The sequence below is a fragment of the Nymphalis io genome, chromosome 8 (genome assembly GCF_905147045.1).
Source record: "Nymphalis io chromosome 8, ilAglIoxx1.1, whole genome shotgun sequence".
NCBI lineage: Eukaryota > Metazoa > Arthropoda > Insecta > Lepidoptera > Nymphalidae > Nymphalis > Nymphalis io.
In genome coordinates this window covers 8,358,104-8,376,613 of record NC_065895.1, presented here as the reverse complement: position 1 = coordinate 8,376,613, position 18,510 = coordinate 8,358,104, and the positions used below count along the sequence as shown (strand labels likewise).

The 18,510-nt window shown below is 35.4% G+C and overlaps 1 protein-coding gene across 3 annotated transcripts; it reads left to right on the top strand.

Moving 5' to 3' along the window:
• Nucleotides 1-74: 74 nt before the first annotated feature.
• On the top strand, nt 75-16,471 carry LOC126769967 (serine/threonine-protein kinase fused). Of its 3 annotated transcripts, none has more exons than XM_050489035.1 (11): nt 75-255; nt 340-599; nt 724-892; nt 1,169-1,324; nt 1,911-2,110; nt 2,197-3,035; nt 3,223-3,329; nt 7,689-7,829; nt 8,706-8,800; nt 12,244-12,377; nt 12,861-16,471. In XM_050489035.1, exons 1-11 carry the CDS (start codon nt 145-147, stop codon nt 13,211-13,213), a joined length of 2,565 nt encoding a protein of 854 aa, XP_050344992.1. In that variant the 5' UTR covers nt 75-144; the 3' UTR covers nt 13,214-16,471. The 3 variants fall into 3 exon arrangements, with proteins under 3 accessions (XP_050344992.1, XP_050344993.1, XP_050344994.1); XM_050489036.1 differs by having other exon boundaries at nt 189-255; nt 344-599; XM_050489037.1 differs by lacking the exon at nt 75-255 and having other exon boundaries at nt 535-599; nt 753-892.
• Nucleotides 16,472-18,510: the final 2,039 nt, after the last annotated feature.

The following is an 18,510-nucleotide window of genomic DNA, read 5'->3' as shown; positions in this document are numbered from 1 at the left end:
CACTAGAATCATATTGCTAATTTGTTCCTAAAGATTTTTACTCTGTGATTGAAACTTGAAAGTTATATTTTTGTTTATTATGATTGTTGATAAACTTATTCCTTAAAGTAGTTCCATCCATGTTTTGTTATTAAATTTAACAAAATGGAAAGTTATATTGTTATTTCATTTGTTGGTGAGGGATCATTTGGGCGTGTTTTCAAAGCAAAACATAAAGATACAGATGCTGTTGTTGCTTTAAAAGTTATACGAAAGGTTTGCAATTTGCTTACAGTAAAAAAATATGGCTTGTGCACTACTTAATTTTTTCATTTCCAATATGAACCAAAATGTTTCCAGAAAGGCAGATCATCAAAAGATTTAAAGAATTTAAGACAGGAATGCGACATACAGAGGCAGTTAAATCATCCAAACATAATTCGTATGATTGATAGTTTTGATACAGAGTCCGAGCTAGTTGTTGTTACAGAGTATGCAGAAAAAGAATTACATGGTATACTTGCTAAAGAAGGTTGTTTGAACGAAGACCTTGTTAAAAAAATTACCTGGGATTTAGTTTCTGCATTGTATTATTTACATTCTCACAGAGTTCTACACAGGTATAACTTATAACATAAACACAATAAATCTTAAAATTATAATAAATGTGTAATGTGAATTGTATTAATTATCAAGGCAACTGTGTGAAATATGAATTATTATGTATAGTATCTGTGTTTTTAGGGATTTAAAACCGCAAAATGTGTTGTTAGATGTAACCGGCCGAGCAAAGCTTTGTGATTTTGGACTTGCTCGTATAATGACTAACACAACTCATATACTTACATCAATCAAAGGGACACCATTGTATATGGCGCCTGAATTAATAGATGAAAAACCTTATGACCACCAGGTATTAGAAAATATTTTTATGTAAAATTACATTTAATTGCTAAAATAAATTATTGCTTACAAAGCTTCCTTAACGAGAAATAAGCTTAAAAGTTTTAAAAAAGAAACTTCAGAAAGAAATAATGTACCTTACTACTTATATTCCTTTTTAATTTATAAATTAATAAGCAGTATTTTGATACCTAAAAAAGGAAATTGAACCATCTAAATGCAATTCTGTTTATTTATGAGCATAAATTGGACTTGTATTATATAAAATATGTTTTACACATTCCAGGCAGATCTATGGTCACTTGGCTGCATTGTGTATGAATTGATGGCTGGTCAACCTCCCTTCTGTACTATGTCTATCTGGCAACTAGTTCGAATGATTAGACACAAACCAGTGCAATGGCCTAGTTTCATCAGTCCTGATGCAAGGTCATTTTTACAGGTAATACTAAGTGTAAATATTATAAATTTAATATTAGTAAATAACTTCAGCTTCTAAAAAAGCTCTAAATGAAAAATAAGAAAAGAAATAGCAATTTCAATACTAAAAAAAATAATTAATTCATATTTATATATATTGTATGTATACACATACTATTTCTTTTCTTATTTTTCATTTAGAGCTTTCTTAGAAGCTGAAGTTATTTACTAATAATAAATTTATAGATACATAGTATATATATATTGTATTGTATACAAGGGAATCTCAGTACTAAATTTTGAATCCATGTCACTGGGTAACAGGCTAATCCACAATAACAACATAAAAATGTAAATCTATGCAAACAAGAGAATTTAAAATAAAATATAAAAGAAATAGAATTTATTTAAAATTTATGTCTAGCAAATATATGTATGGGTTTGTACAAAAAACAAAATGTTTAATGGAAAAACAACACGAAAGTGCTTGTGTTGTTTTTTTTCATTATATATTTTGTATAACTTATGTGCTTGTCCATCTATGGTAATCAATATTACAAAAATTACGTATTACATTTAATCTATATTTTTTTAAATGTAATTTAAAGGGCCTGTTACACAAAGACCCAGTGAAAAGAATGAGTTGGCCAGAAATATTAGAACATCCTTTCATAGCAGGACATGTGCTCATTTTACCGGAGGACAAACAAAGTGACTCACCATTCACTAAACCTTTATCATGCAGCCAACAGGAAGCTAAATTCTTACAGACGGAGAAAATTTGTAAAAACACCAAACTAGCTAACAAGTATGTTTAAAGTATAAATTATATGTCGTAACACAATTTTTTTTTAATAATTTACAATGTGGTTATGTTATTTTTTATGTTTACAGAAATATGAGAACAGAAAACGAAATTAAAGCTGAAACTAGAGAACATGATTTGAGGAATGTTCGTGGTGTGATGCAAGCAATGGAACTTGTGCCAATGTCAGATGACGACAGCATAAGGGCAACAAGTGCATTTAGTGTACGAGACAGCTTAAAAACAGACGACGAAGATCAATCACAACCAATAACAGCAGCAAATGCTAAATTACTAAGACATGAATTTAATGTTATGAATAATTCCAACCTAGTTGTTTGTAATCTTGAAAAGAATTTGGCACAACTTATGGCTAATCCTAAAGGCGACCTAAGCAAAATGCATAAAATTGATGAAGAAAAACAAGACATCCAAAAAGATTCTGTTAAGGAAGTTGAAGTTGAGCCTCACAGTGAGAATCAAGAAGCGGATGCGAAACAAAAGTTGAAAACATCAGACACTGCGTCACAAAGCTTAGAAAATCCGAAAAGTTCAACAAAATGCAGCAGCGAAGTTAGTTCCGGTTTAAGTAGAAGTGTACCACCATCATACAAGCAGAAGATATTACAATTTTCAAGAGATAAACTAAGGTTTGCCAGTGGCGGTAATAGATTAACAAGAAGTATTAAAAGATCATTCCACTTCAGTAGAAGTCTAGATAAAAATAAAGATGGCCAAAGACGGACCAGTGAACCAGCAATCGAAATAGCTAGTAATGTTGAGAAGAAAACTGTTACAAATAAAATAAGATATTCCAAAGAAGATAAGGATGAGGACATAGAAAAGTCTGAAATTATTGATGACACTACTGATGACAAATTAATTGCTAATAATGATTGTATCGCTAAAAAGGAGGAAAAACTTGAAGGTAAATGATCTTTTATCTAAAATAAATTTCTTATTTCAAATTTCGAAAACACACCACGCTTAATATATTTAAATGGCTGAGTGTGCTGTGTGACCATAATTGTCAGCTTACGAGTGTTATACAACATTTAAATTACTATATTTGAATAATCAGCGAGTATGTACTAAAGTGATTATTATAATTTTAGAAAAGGAACCGTCAAGTATAGAATTGGAAGAGTGGGAGGCGTTTCTAAACTCTAATATAACTGAAGTAATGGATGGAGATGTTGAGTCACTAACTCAACTAAATATGGTATTTAGAAGTTTATATTGCTATTAGCCAAATTTACAATGTGATATATATATATATACACATAACACATTGTAAATTTGTTATATATATGTATATATATAACAAAGTAGTTAAGTTAATCTATAACACGAAGTTTCCTACTCTGGAAAGTCAATTCATCCCTTCTGTGGCAATGTATTAATTTCTATAATAAAATTCCGCTATTATTTTTAACTATGGTAAAAAAAAACGTTAAGAAAAAAGCTATATGAAGTATATATGTAGACAGTACAAGATTATATAGATGATATATATCGCGTAAAGTTATTTTATATAGTTATTTTATTTTGTTGTATATTATTTTTTTATTGCCATTAATTGCATGCAGGATGTATGTATGTATAAGTTTCAAATTATTTATAATTAACATACTTATGTACTTATCGATTGTCTGCCAAATGACTGCCTCGCTGGTCTAGTAGTTATAAGGCCGTAGGTCCGGAGACCTAGTCTTGGGCTCAAACCACAATTCGGGCCGACAAAGAGTTAAGGGGTTTTCCTGTCTAAGATTCTCAGTAGCAGCCCGGAGCCAGAAAGTTGGGAATGTGTACACTACCGTGCCTCGGAAAGCTCGTAAATCCGTTGGTCCTGCGCCAGAACTTCCCGGTCGTGTTTCGGACAAACCTATCTTATCTAATATGAAATAATTATAAATTATGATACTGCTTGCATGATTTTAGGTTTCTTTTGCCTTTTTCAATTTATAAAAAAGACATTTTCATCATAAGACAGACTCTTCTGTTACATTTATACAAAGAAGATTGCGAACTTTTGATCCCAAAACGCCTATTTTCTCCATAATCTACTACTTCATACTACTAACTCATTATAATCGTTATTGGACCTTACATATCCCGAGATAAGCGCTGTATATAATTAAAAACAAAGTTTGAAAATAATATAATATGATTATATACCAAAGTTTTCGAAACCGAACAGCAATCAAAACCGAGAAAGCAGTACTCAGTTTTGTGTGTCTTTATTTGTGTTTATAATTGATTTCGTGCTCGTGAAAATATCGTGTGGAAATATCCACTACTATTATTCTTGGAATCATTTACACCCCTTTAGAGGTAAGAGAGAAGGTCTTAACCCATTCGTAAGAAGTTTACAAGTTTTATTTAAATATTTATTTATTGCAATATTTCTTATAGAAAAACATTTTATGGCCATGTAAGAGGAATGGAAAGCGACTTAGAAGTATTATGACATAATTATAATAAAAAAACCACTTATTTTCGTAGCAAAATATCTAAACGTTTTGTCTCAATGTTTTTACATAAATGTTGACCTGAACAAAAATAGCTAACAAATAGTTCTTTTCTTTTCAACCTTTGATCGAAAAAAATGTAAATTCAGCATTTTCTAAACATTAAGTAACTATTACGAAAACATTTTGCATCTTATTTGAAGTATTGTCAAATTTAATAATTCGATATTTGCACAAAAAATTATAACTAGCAATCACGAAAAACAAATTGCTTGAGCAGGCTTTACTATTGTTATGAAATCGATCTTGAAAGTAGAAGCGGCTTTTATAAACAATGCACTTGTGGTCTAAGTCGGCTCAGAGTATTCGAGAACGCTAACTGTACGAAAAATGTTCTTGACACGAATAATAATTTTGTATACTGTTTTATGTTGTTACTATGCGTTGAAACTGATGGATACAGTAATGTTTAAAGTTGAAGAGTTTTTTTGTTAGTTTGTTTGAGCGTAGCTTAAGGATCTACTAGTTTTAGATTTGTAAAAAATTTTCTAGATAGCCCATTTATTGAGAAAGGCTATAAACCATTACGCTATCCAGAAGGAGGAGTTGATTGCGGGTGAAACCGCACGGAGCAGCTAGTACATTATGAAAGTTTTTTATATAATATATGCAGGCGGGAGGGTAGATGGGTCACGTGATGGTAAGTGGTTACCACTGCCCATAGACATTGCCGCCGTAAGAAATATTTTTTTCATCCCTAACATCACCAATGCGCTACCAAACTTGAGAATTAAGATGTTATGGCCCCTGTGCCTTGCATAACATTGGCTCCCTCATTCTTCCTACCGGAACACAACGATACTACGTATTGTGTTTAACGGTAGAATATCTTAGTGGGTTATGGGCTACGTAATTACAGATGAAAAAATTGTGATCTACATATGGATTTATATCATTCAATAATAATATAAAAATGCAAACTATTTATATGAATAGTTTAACTGGTAGGACACCTTGGACGCGATATCCAAGAGGTGCAAGGTCTTGTGTCGAAATTTTTATTATAATTTTAAAATTAACATAGCGCATACCTAATTACCAATAATATGAATTATTTATAAAACGACATGAACAAACGACATCGCGCGTAGAATTAGCTCGCTGAAGTGGAAGTGGGCTAGTCATGTCTCCAGATGCATTGATGGCCGATGAAGCCGACGCGTGTTAGAGTTGACTTGCCTGATCTTAAGCATCGACTCGGTCTAAGATGTAGCACGCTAGCCTACAAGAAACCTGTTCACTCTGGATTTGCAGATACCAACGTTGTACCTATCAGGAAATATGGACTCAGGCAAAGCATTCCACAGTTTCGCAGTGCGAATGTTAAATGTGGATTCAAACCGCTTCGTACGTAGGCGGGGAATTTCCACTGTGTACCTATGACGCTTTGGTCGCGTTTGCCTGGCCGTTCGATAATAAAAGGGGGCGGAAGGAATTAATTCATGTAATTCCTGCGCACATTCTCCGAAATGTTCACACAGAGTTAACTAAGTAACTATGTTTGTCTGTCCGTTACGCTTTTACAGCTAAACCGCTAAATTGAATTTGATGAAATTTGGTACGAAGTAAGCTTGAATAAGGAAGGACATAGGTTTTTGGCCTTTTTATATCTAACACCAAGCCAAGGGGGACCTTCCGTAAAACGAGGGCAAGGCCGCGGGCAAAAACTTGTGATTTATATTTTGGTAATATTTACATATGCGTATAAGATATTTTTTTAACTTTTCTTATAACTGAAATAATCTTTTTGACTTCTAATGTGTCCTCGTCTATCTTTAGCATTTATTTTATTTATTTTGTGTTGGCGCACAATCAGCATGAAAAATAATTTGGCGCTGTTACGTCCAGCCTTATCGGGATCTCATTACTTTTGCCAGTGGGCTGGATCTCATTAAATATATATATTCCCTCAGACTTCATCCATCCGGCAACCACCGGAAAAGATGTTAACTCTGTTAGCGGAATCATGGCATTCCAATATGTAGGCAGAAAGTAGCAACACAATATGACTACTTAAATTTAGTTGGGAAACTGGTACCATTTTTATCTCAGTTTTTTGCTGAAGGTGGACCTGCCACAACATAACCGGCCGAAACGTCAACATTACCTGCGGGCCTAATGCACAAACGTCGCGTACTATGAAGCGAGAGCTATACTTGGAGTATCTATTACTGGTGGTAGGGCTTTGTGCAAGTTCGCCTGGGTAGGTATCACCCACTCATCAGATATTCTACCGCAAAACAGCAGTACTTGATATTGTTGTGTTCCGGTTTGAACGGTGAGTGAGGCAGTGTAATTGCAGGCATAAGGGACATAAAATCTTAGTTCCCAAGGTTTGTGGCGCTATTGGCTATGTAAGCGATGGTTGACATTTCTTACAATGCCAATGTCTATGGGCGTTGGTGACCACTTACCATCAGGTGGCCCATATGCTCGTCCGCCTTCCTATTCTATATAAAAAACAAAACCTTGAGGATAAAATTAGAAATGGAATTATCCGGGTAGAACCAAAATTATCGATTTAATTTGCAAAATTAGCAGAAAGACATTTTGCCGTTGGAGCAGGTGAGTCCTAGAATGCCAATGATTCGCAAACGCAGCGTAGAGCGCCTTGTGAATAATGTGGTCTGAAATCAGACCTGACTGGTTACAAAAGGCGAAGAACTGACGAGGCGTTGTTGCACTTTGGGAAAGATCTTTTAAAAATACTTTTTAACCATACACCTGTGAAAAGGATAGCAATATTTTTATTCCGGTCGAGATAGATTCGTTTGGTGTTTATATACAGCAAAATTGCCACAGCAGCCATTCTGAAGATACGAGGCTTTTAATTTGTAAGACTACAATGTTAGAGGAAGACGAAAAAATGTATTTTGTCTGAGGTGTGTGAGGTGAGGTATACAAGAAGGGATTTATTAAGAGTATAAATAGAGAGAGATTAATGAACTACAAATGAATGGGATAAGGGCAAGTGAATGACGATGATGAATTGGGAGTACTTATTTTTTCATTCCCCTATAGCTGAAGTCGTGATGTGTGACTGTTCCCAGGTCAGCATGGTGGTGGGCGTAGTGTGCGTGGCGGCACGCGGCGCGGGCGGCGCTCGTGTGTGCGGCGCGGTGGCCGCACTGCTCGCGCTGCCCGCACTCTCGCACTCGTTGCCGCGACACACGCTGCTCAACATGCAGGACGTGAGTAACCATGCTCTACAGCCTCGTCGGCACACAAGGGGAATTGTGCAAAACGGGGAAAGATCACGAGGCATGATATACGTCATATAATGGTAGTTAGGTTTACGATGTAGATATCTTTAGGTTGAGTGGGGTTGTATTTGCTCGTCTGTCTCTCGACTATCGAAAACAAAATTCAATTGGATCAGACTTGTGGGTGAATATGACACAAATAATAGTTAATTTTTCTAAACATAATATGATGGTTCACAAAGTTCTTAGGAAAACATTATTACAATTAGTGATATTTGCAATTATCAATTGCATGTGTCAACATGGAACGAGCATATAAACATAGCAATCAGAGTATTCTGGTGAAATACTTAAAAGACTTGGCTTTAAAGTATATTTATAAAAAAAAATGGGGAAAAAAATACACAAAAAGTGATGATGTGGTCGTTAATTTGACAAGTTTCTAAATATATGTTTGAATATAAGCGGTCTTCAAGAAAAGATAAAAACAGAAATATGTTCATGTTGTTTATTAATCAAAATAAAAAAAATATAAAAATAAAACCTAATTAATAAATTTACACATTTTTAGCCATAATATCATTTAAAAAAAAAACAAATATACCTATGTCTTTTTCCATTTCATAAATTTGATAAGCTTTTAATTTATATTTAAGCAACATATTTTATTATAATATTATTTGACTATTATAGATTAATAAAATTACATAAAATATTGTTAAGCTTTCTTCCAAATCGAATTAAAAAATATTACATGATACCTACTTTGTGTATAGGCTTTCAATTTATGTCGACCGGTTCTCGATCAATTAAAGTATCAATAATATTTAGTAAATTGATAAATTCGTTGAATTATGTAACCAGGTTTACCTCGAAGCGAAAGTTGTTTACAACTTTGTGGCCGCAATAAACACGCTAATGAAAGACAGCAGAAATATCGACGAAGGAGCCGAAGAAAGGTAAGTCATTTGCTGTTATTTTTATATTTCTTTCTAATAATATGACGATTTATAAGTGTCTGCAAGACTCCACTTGAATTAATAAAACTTTTGATTTGATTTCGAAATAGTAGTCATTAACGATATTTGACATCTAAAATAGGTAGGCGGACGAGCACAGGGGCCACCTGATGGTAAGTGGTCAGCAACGCCCATGGACATTGGCATTGTAAGAAATGTTAACCATCGCTTACATCACCAATGCGCCACCAACTTTGGCAACTAAGATGTTATGACCCTTGTAATACACTGCCTCACTCACCTTTCAAACCGGAATACAACAATACCAAGGACTGCTGTTTTGCGGTAGAATATCCGATGAGTGGGTGGTACTTACCCAGACGAGCTTGCACAAAGCTCTACCAGTACACCGTCAATGCGCCAACAACCAGGAAAGTTAAGATGCTATGTCTCTTGTGTTTGTAATAAGTTACCCGACAAACAGGAATAGGTACAGTAATACAAATAAAGTTGGTGGAATAGCTTATAAGTACGTGGTACTTATAAGCGATTCCACCAAATGTGTGTGTGGTTATGGGCTTGTAACCATATATTTTTAATTAGATTATTATTGAACAAACTAAGTAGTAAATTTATATAAAATGTTATTTGTTACTATAATGATGGCGACCTTTTTCCTTTCGGTTATTCCTAAATCCAAGTCGTAATGGCTTCGTTTCGATACTAAACGTAACGATAACGATACGTAAACGATAATTTTCTTTTTTTCCAACATATACGAGCATATTTAAATAGCATTTTATTAAATGTAATGAATATTTTTGACTATATTTCGCTTACATATATGCGATATATGTGATGGATTGACGGAGACACCGGAGTGGCTGTAATTACAGAAGACATGTCAAAGATTCACAAAAATATAATTATTAAAAAGTGCTTGCATATTTTTGACGCAATTTTCTATACCTAATTAAATATATAATAAAAATGCTATATATAGTTTTACTTTTGTAGGAACATAATTTATCTTGAAATGAAATATCACATGAATGTGTAAACTTATTAACCGCGTATTTTTAGAATGAGTTATATATGACGTCAACTAGCCAATTGGCAAATAAGTGATGTCATGTATTTTACGGATCCTGGCATAATCATAAGCCATGGCCGTTATATGCATTACCAATTCGACCTAGGTGTAATTATTAATTTAACCTAGATAATTTTAAAATTTAGAATTGTTTGTAGTGGGTGGGGTTAATAATAAAAACTAAGTCGGCCTGTAAATATCTCACTATTTTGCAAATGACTTTCTCAAATACGGGTTGGTTTCTTCACGTTTATCTTCACCGCCAAGCGAAAGATGTATTATAAAACCAAAATAAGCGCATGAAATTAACTGGTGCTTGCCCGTAATTGAACCCGCAATCTTTGGTTAAGATGCATGCCACTGGTCCACCTCGGCTTATAAAAGTTAATGAAAATGTACACATTTCGCAAGTTGAAAGTTATCTTATCTTACGATGGAGGTTTTTACATTAATTGTGCCGCCATTGTTATTTTGATAAGTAACCGATAAATCCATCATCTCCGTATTAAATTCTTAAACTATAAAGAAATAAAGACATTGTCTATATTCTGTCATTAATTGGCACATACAATGTCGTTGGATGTTTTACAGATGGATGTGATTACTCACTGGTGGATAATAAAAAATCTTAAAGGTTATTGCCCTATGCGATTGTGCTAACATTGTATATTAAAAGTGTTTACATTAATATTATAAATTCGAAAGTAACTTTATCTGTCTGTTTATTACGCCTTTACGACTAAACTGAACCGAATTTGATGAAATTTTGTATGAATACCTAACACCCGCCACCTTCACCAGTTTTCACTCGCGGCAAAATTAGTTTTATTATTATATAAAGTCAACAAAACTGAGACCTTTGGTCATATTTACAAAAATCAACAAATAATACAAATTGGAAAGCATAGAGCTACGGCGTTCCACAGGGGCCCGTTCTCGGCCCATTTCTATGGAACGTCGGCTTTGATTGGCTTCTGGGAGCCCTTGACGACACCCTCACTACCGTGATAGGGCGGGACTTTCGAAAGGCGGCCCGCCTTCCAGAGTCGGAACATCTTTGACCGTAGACCAAATGGAAATCCTGGGCCTGAGGGTCTCCATATCCATAACGGAGGCTCTCGTCCACGGGACGGTGATCAAGGTGCAGGCCCAAATGAAGTATCTGGGCCTGCTCCTGGACGGGCGATGAAGCTTCAGGCAGCATTTCGTGCAACTCGGCCCGAAGTTCGTCAACGCCGCTGCCGCCTTGGGTCGCCTCCTACCCAACGGGAGGACTGGCATCACTATGTCGACGCTTTTATGCTGGCGTAGTGAGGTCGATGGTACTGTACTGTTGTGTGTTGCCTCGATATGGGTCGATGCGCTCACTGCTCACAATCGGTCCCTCCTGCGGAGGCTGCAGAGGGTCATAGCGGTGAGGGCGATAAGAGGGTATCGTACGGTGTCTTGGGCAGCAGCGACGCTCCTCGCGGGCGATCCGCTTTGGGAACTCCAGGCGGAGGTGCTCGTAGAGGTGTACTGCTTCCGGGCCGAGGCGAGAGACCGCGGCCACCGTCCAGGGTCGGCGAAAGTCGGGCGGACCAGGGCTCTAGACCAGCAAGCCCTGATAGCCCGATGGGAGGAAGACCTGGGATCCCCCACAGCGGGCCTGGCTACACTGGAAGCGGTGTGTATAGGCGGCGGTACTTGAGTCGCTGGGTCAAAAGAAAACGGGACACGCTCTTGTTCAGGTTGACGCGGGTACTTACCGGACACGGCCGCTTCGGTAAGTACCTGCACAAGATAGCGCGGAGGGAAGTGTCACCTTCCTACCACGAGTGTGGTGCGCCAGTCGACACGGCGCAACATATCCTGACGGAGTGTGCCGCGTGAGGGCCCCAGAAGCATTCCCTGGCGGCAGTTGACAACGGAGACCTGTCCTTCCCGTGACGTTAAGACGGAAAGGCTACCGCTGTTTTTAGTGCGTATTCTGATGTTCGGGGCGCACTCGGCGCCTGAAACACCGGCGAGCCCCACATACCTCCCCCACTGTTTCCGTGGGGGAAACGCGTATAGCGTTTTTCCAGCGCGAAAAAAAGCTAGTATTTCTAAATATTTATTCACGTACGAAGTTAAAATGGTGGAAAAGGTAATAAGTAAGTCCCTACTGGTTCTTCCGGATACAATTGAAAATCCAACCAAACTCATAGCTGTCATTTGTCATGTCATTGTCATATCAACATTTAATACAGTTTTGTAAAAATGTCGATTTGAAAGTGCTTTAAGAGAATATGTGAAAAAACATTTACATTGGTTTACATAGCAAGGGTAAAAGTAAAAATATAAAAAAAAATATTGTTGTGGTCCACAGAGTGCAAGGCGTGGGCCGTATGGTCGAGGTGTGCGCGTGGCTGTGCGTGCGCTCGTGCCGCGCCGTGCGACAGTTCGCGACGGCCGTCGCCGCGTACGGTGCGCATCCCGTGTTCACGGACCTACTCGCATTGTGTAAGTTGATGCACATCTATTTACTAAATCAAACCACAATCTTCTATATCAATAATATACTTAGTGGTAGGGTGCAAACTCGTCTGGGTAGGTACCACCCACTCATCAGATATTTTAGCGCTAAAGAGCAATACTTAGTATAGTTGTGTTCCGGTTTGTAGAGTGAGTCTGCGAGTGTAAGATGCTACATCCCTTGTCCGGTACAAGGGATGTAGCATCGTAGTTTCTATAGTTAACGACGCACTGGCTATCAATGGAATGATTAAAAATGTACTTCAATTCCTTTGTCGTTGACCAGTTACGTTCGGATGGCCAGTTTCGGATTAGCCTTTCCGACTATAATTAATTATAAAAAAAGACTGAAATAATGATTATAACCTAACAGCTATTATATTTTCAATCTTAGAGGACGTATAAGATTTTCCTTAAATAAATCTGTCAAGGAAATAATATTTTTATTATTGCTAATATTTTTGTTCACAGATGCTAAAACGCCTCGAATAGGACTGAATATAATTGGTATTCTAATAACAGTCCTACAAGATCTGCCCGAGCACGCCGACGTGGTAGAGAAGATATTATTCGACGATAACAACTTCAACTTCATGAAACTTCTAGAACAGTCGAGCGACGCTCTAAGAATGAGAGTTTGCATTTTAATAAGTTTGCTCTGCACATTTTCCTGTACAGCATTTTCCGCCGCGATGGAATCGAAATGGACTAAAAAGGAAAGCGACAACCTTGAATCACTGCAATCGCATTGTAATGTAACCTTAAATAGGGCAGCTAGGTTAGCTACTAAGGAACTCGGCAATATGCCATTTTATTTAAGCTGACTTAAAGTTTATTAAGAAAATAAACAGCGTTTTTGTTACTTTATATATGAGACAATAATTTAAACGGATTGACATTTACAACAAAATTAAGACCCATGTTAATGGATTTTCGTTTTAAATTTAGAATTCACAGGAAGCAATATGAGAGTTTTATGTAATTTAATTATTTTAATGATTTGTTAGAAGTGTTTTCATGTTTCCGGAATATATTAAAAAGCTATGCATTTAAAGCCAAGTGCAATAGGTATAGAGTTCTACATATAAATAGTTGGTAATTTAATAGTACATAAATATTTATGAGGCATAAGGGCATGAAATATCTCCTCCGGTCTTGTAACCAGATTATGAGGGATTAGAGTACGGAGAGGGATGTACTTGTGTACCATATTGTGCGCTGTTAGCTAATTTCCAATGAGAATAGAAACCATGACGACAATCGGTCCAGAGTACATCAACACCATCAGGAAAAAATAGTGTACATATCTAATGTACTTAGAAAAAATCACTAGTATGCCAGCGTAAAGCCCAGCACTTGCATTTAAAAAAAAAACCTAAAAATTTATTTGTATTGTAGCGAGATTGATGACCCGAATTACATAAGTCTAGAACAACGATTTTAGAAATTACTATTAATAAATTTAAATGCCGTTTCGGCTTGTATATAATACAATACATATCAAGAATTTTCCGTTAAAACTGATTAACTGACTGGAATTATGGATTTGGCGAGATGGCCAAGTGGTAAGAACGCGTGAATCTTAACCGATGAACGTGTATTCAAATCCGGGCAAAGCATCTCTGAATTTTCATGTGCTTAATTTCTGTTTATAATTCATCTCATACTTTTCGGTGAAGGAAAACATCGTGAGGAAACCTGTATGTGTCTAATTTCATCGAAATTCTGCCACATGTGTATTCCACCAACCCGCATTGGAGCAGCGTGGTGGAATAAGCTCCAGACCTTCTCCTCAAAAAGGGAGAGGAGGCCTTAGCCCAGCAGTGGGGACATTTAAAGGCTGTTACTGACTGGAATGAAACCCTAAATAGACACTGCACAGAGACAGGCTGTTTCTGATTTATAGCCGATGTTTGGCTTAAAATTGGCAAAAACATATTGTTAAATTCATATAATAAAGATATTACTTGGCATAGCGATATGTATTTAAACCAATTGAAAGAATGATTTGCCGCTTTGAATCGAATTGCATACCTAAAATAACAACTCTCAAATATTTTTTTTCGTTTTGCCAAATGGACGCGGATTGTTTCTAATGATTCGTATAATTTAGTCTCGTTGTCAAATGCGTAAGTATAATTTCGATGTTTCGGTAACATAGCAATCATGATAGTTTTCGATTTGTTTCATTGGCATGTGATTTTGACAATTACGGTGAAGTGTTTTGTATAAATTGTGATGTATCGGGGTACTGTAGGTCTTCGCGCGTGTTACAAAGGAATATACTATTTGTTGAAGCAATGAACTGCACAGATAATTTTTGATTATCATTATATTTCATCTAGAGAAAATACAATTACAGTGAGCGTCACGTAACTTTGCCGCTCTGAGTTAAGCAATTTATTACTGCGTATTAGTAATTTTATCACCGAACATAGCGAGCGTTGTTATTGTTCTAAGATAAATGAAATTATTATTTCACCCTTACGAAGTCGTAACGGGCAGCTACTATGAAATATAATTGTATAATTTGGAATTTGGAGTAGAATGAAAGGTGTCCAACTAGCCAGTATTAAAAATACACAAAATTTCATAGTTAAGAACCATATATCCAAATGTAGAGATAATTCTATTACAGTGCGCGTCATGTGATTTTGCCGCTATGAAATAGGCAGTATATGACTTAGTAGTCAATATTAGCACTAGCTTTGAGGCGTTGCTATTGTTTTTGGAAATAAATTTTAAGTGGATATGCAGTCAAGTCTAATAGTATTTATTGTATTGCAAATTAGATACTCGTTTACTATTCAAGAACTCTGTGTAGTGCCATAATATAGCAGAGCTATAAGTAAATCGCATGGAATATGTAAATCAGTGTAATTACAGGCACAAGGGACATAAAATCTTAGTTCCCAAGGTTGGTGGCGCATTGGCTATAAGCGATGGTTGACATTTCTTAGAATGCCAATGTCTAAGGGCGTTTGGTGACCACTTACCATCAGGTGGCCCATATGCTCGACCACCTTCCTATTCTATAAAAAAAAAAAACTACGGTCTATTTATCTCCTTCGATCGGAATAGGCTATAAGAGCGAGAAATTCAATTTCGGATTTGGATAAATTAGATTCGGAGGTTAATAAAGTATTTTCAATAAATAATCAATTATTTTTGGAGCTTATGCAAGTCTATATTCACCGATTATTCTTGCCCTCCGTGTACTTAAGAATGAGTAATTAGTTGTTAAAAAACATGGATTCCATTTTAACGCGTTGTTCAAATGAAACAGAATTTTATAGGAAAATGTATGGTATTCATTAGTATACCACTACCACTACACCAACGGAATACCACATTACTCTTGGATATACTATTCGATTAAAAAACGAATAAATATAATCGGATCACAATCAGTAAATATATCATATATGTATAAATTTTCGTCCGAATTGATATCGCCTTTAATAAGGTGTCCGTTTTATATTAAAACTATAAAGTGATTTCAAAACTAAATAATTATAAAAAGAATTAGTACCCTTGTTATTTAAAAAATTTTTTAATGAATTTTGTCCCTTCGTGGCCTTGACGAAGGACTGTTATTTGGGAAAGTTACACGACGCTTTATCTTAATTCTGATGAGTGTATTTGTCTGTTGAAACACGAATACGTTTGACGACTAGCCTGCTAGTCTTAATGAGAACATATTAAACCTGTTATTTATCCTCCAAGGGCATAGTTAATTAACAGTTTTGAGACGTGAACACAAATTGTAACATACAAACTTTCTGATTTACTGGTCATTGCACCCGCTCGAGCTGGGTCGACAGTCTTAGGGTGAAGGGTCCTGGCGTACAGTACACGTTTCCACACAGCAATCTCGCCCGTATGTCTTTCTTTTGATAAAAATGTCAAAAATTAAACATCTAATGTTATTTTGATGACAATTTATATGTAAATAAAACTTTTATCGTGCCATGTATTTATTACAATTAGTTGAAATTGTATATCAATTTATTTTATCTTATGTCAACAATTTATACAAACGATGAATCTCATTTATATTGTGAGTTTGAGAAATGTAATCGTGCCATAAGTAAATAAACAATAGATATCATATTATTTTTGTTTTATTATTATTTATCCCTATATGGACTTTCGTTAATGTACAATAGATAACTAAATAAATAAATAGATATTACATTCTCCTTGTTTTATTTTTAATTATCCCTATATGGACTTTCGTTAATGTACAATAGATAACTTAATAAACAATAGATATTACGTTGTTTTTGTTTTATTTTTAATCATTCCTATATGGACATGCGTTATTGATAAATGATTTAAATATTTGTAAATGTGAATGATGCAATACATTTTACTGCTGTAGCGAAATGGTTTGGAATTAAATCAAAAACATTTCAAAATCGAAGGGATCAATGAACGCTAAATTGTTTAAAACGATTACAGAAGTTTGATAACGTAATTTCGGGTTACACAGAATAAAGTGCGATAATTCGTGTAATGCATCTTGTGCAATCGTTCGGAACTTACTGGCCATTGCCGGCACTGCATTTATATCAAGATCAAAAGCCTACAATATAGACAAGTTTTGCCCCTTCGTTGTTTGTTTTAAATGTGGGCGTTGCACATTATGGTAGTTCGTAGAGTTACATAAGGGAGGTGATCGGCCGGCCTCGCGCCGGTCGCTGCGTGCATTCACCGCCTATAATATAATATGCATATTCAAATTTTCTAATGTGCATATAATATATTACCGCCACGCCTAAACTAAATGGTCACAATGTAGGTAAATGGCAAAATCCGCATACTGACAGATTTGTAAGGCATTTACGACTATGGAATTTAAATGGAGATTTTGTTGATTCAAGTAAAGTTTACTTATGTAAATGTAGTTCTGATATGGTTCTGATATTAACTGCAGTAATTATGACATATTTCCTGCCTCCTTTCATTTGTTACATTTAAATTGATTTTTTATACATTATAATCCCTTTGCAATTGATCTATTGTTAACTAAATGACTAAGGTACTCTTGTAAACGAATGTAACTAAGGAAAATTAATTCTTAATTTCAAATGTTCAGTAACTTTCTTGGTTGCCTTTATATTTTTGAGATGAAACGTTTTTATTAGATAGGAATGATGATTTTATATAATAAAATTATTTGTAGATAATAATAGAGTATTATTTTTTATTACATGATGATTTGGTCAAAGTCGAATTCACCTCATGACGTACCTACGTCATTACACGTATTTACGACTTACCGAGGAGAGCAGGACCCCCCTTACCCAGATAGCTTGCACAAAGCCCTACCACCAGATTTGGTTATATTTGTATAATATATAATATATTATACCAATAACACAAAATATATATAATCACTATAAAAGTATAATTAGTACTCCAACCATAATTTTCTCTATATCTTATCATTTAAACAGCAGTGTACTTAGTATAACAGCAGCGTCGGAAAATTTACTACTTAGTGACGCAGAGGAAATCTACAAAATTTATTGGGTCTTGGAATTATAATGCAATTTCGATAACAAACCGTTTTAAAGCTCAATAGCCGTTTTATTTTATTTCCATCGTGATTTCGATACACTGTAAATAAAACATTGATAAGACATGATTGTTTGGCTAAGGGCGAAATGCTATTGTTTTGTCTAATTGTAGTAAAATTTAGTGTTCAAAATTTATTGAGTTTTATTCTTAACAGCAATAAAAATACATTTATATTAGTCAGTTCTCATAAATGTTATTACATTATATTTTTTCTTAGAAAAAGGAGCAACAGAAATATCATTTATCTATAATTAAAATACACTACAAGCTATCTGCTGTACCTACACAAAAATGTCCTTGTAAAATTGTTTTATCTGCAGATTCCGTATCAATAATCTTGCGATTACGGTATTTTCGTACGATAACGATTTTTGCATCGAAAATTTAGTGTGCAGGCTGATCACGTAGTTATTTGCGCGATCGCTGCGAGTTCATTGACCCAATGTCTTCACTGTATCATTGGGTCACGAGTATTTTGACAACGCAGCGCGGAAATTATCTAATCGGCACGCGGCCGCGAGGACGTGGGGCCAAC

Bases quoted from the DNA above. Each gene is read 5' to 3' on its own strand.
- LOC126769967 (XM_050489035.1), top strand. From the start codon at position 145: ATGGAAAGTTATATTGTTATTTCATTTGTTGGTGAGGGATCATTTGGG. The intron at 2,111-2,196 runs GTATGTTTAAAG...TTATGTTTACAG, and splicing joins AACACCAAACTAGCTAACAA to AAATATGAGAACAGAAAACG. The intron at 7,830-8,705 runs GTGAGTAACCAT...TTATGTAACCAG, and splicing joins CGCTGCTCAACATGCAGGAC to GTTTACCTCGAAGCGAAAGT.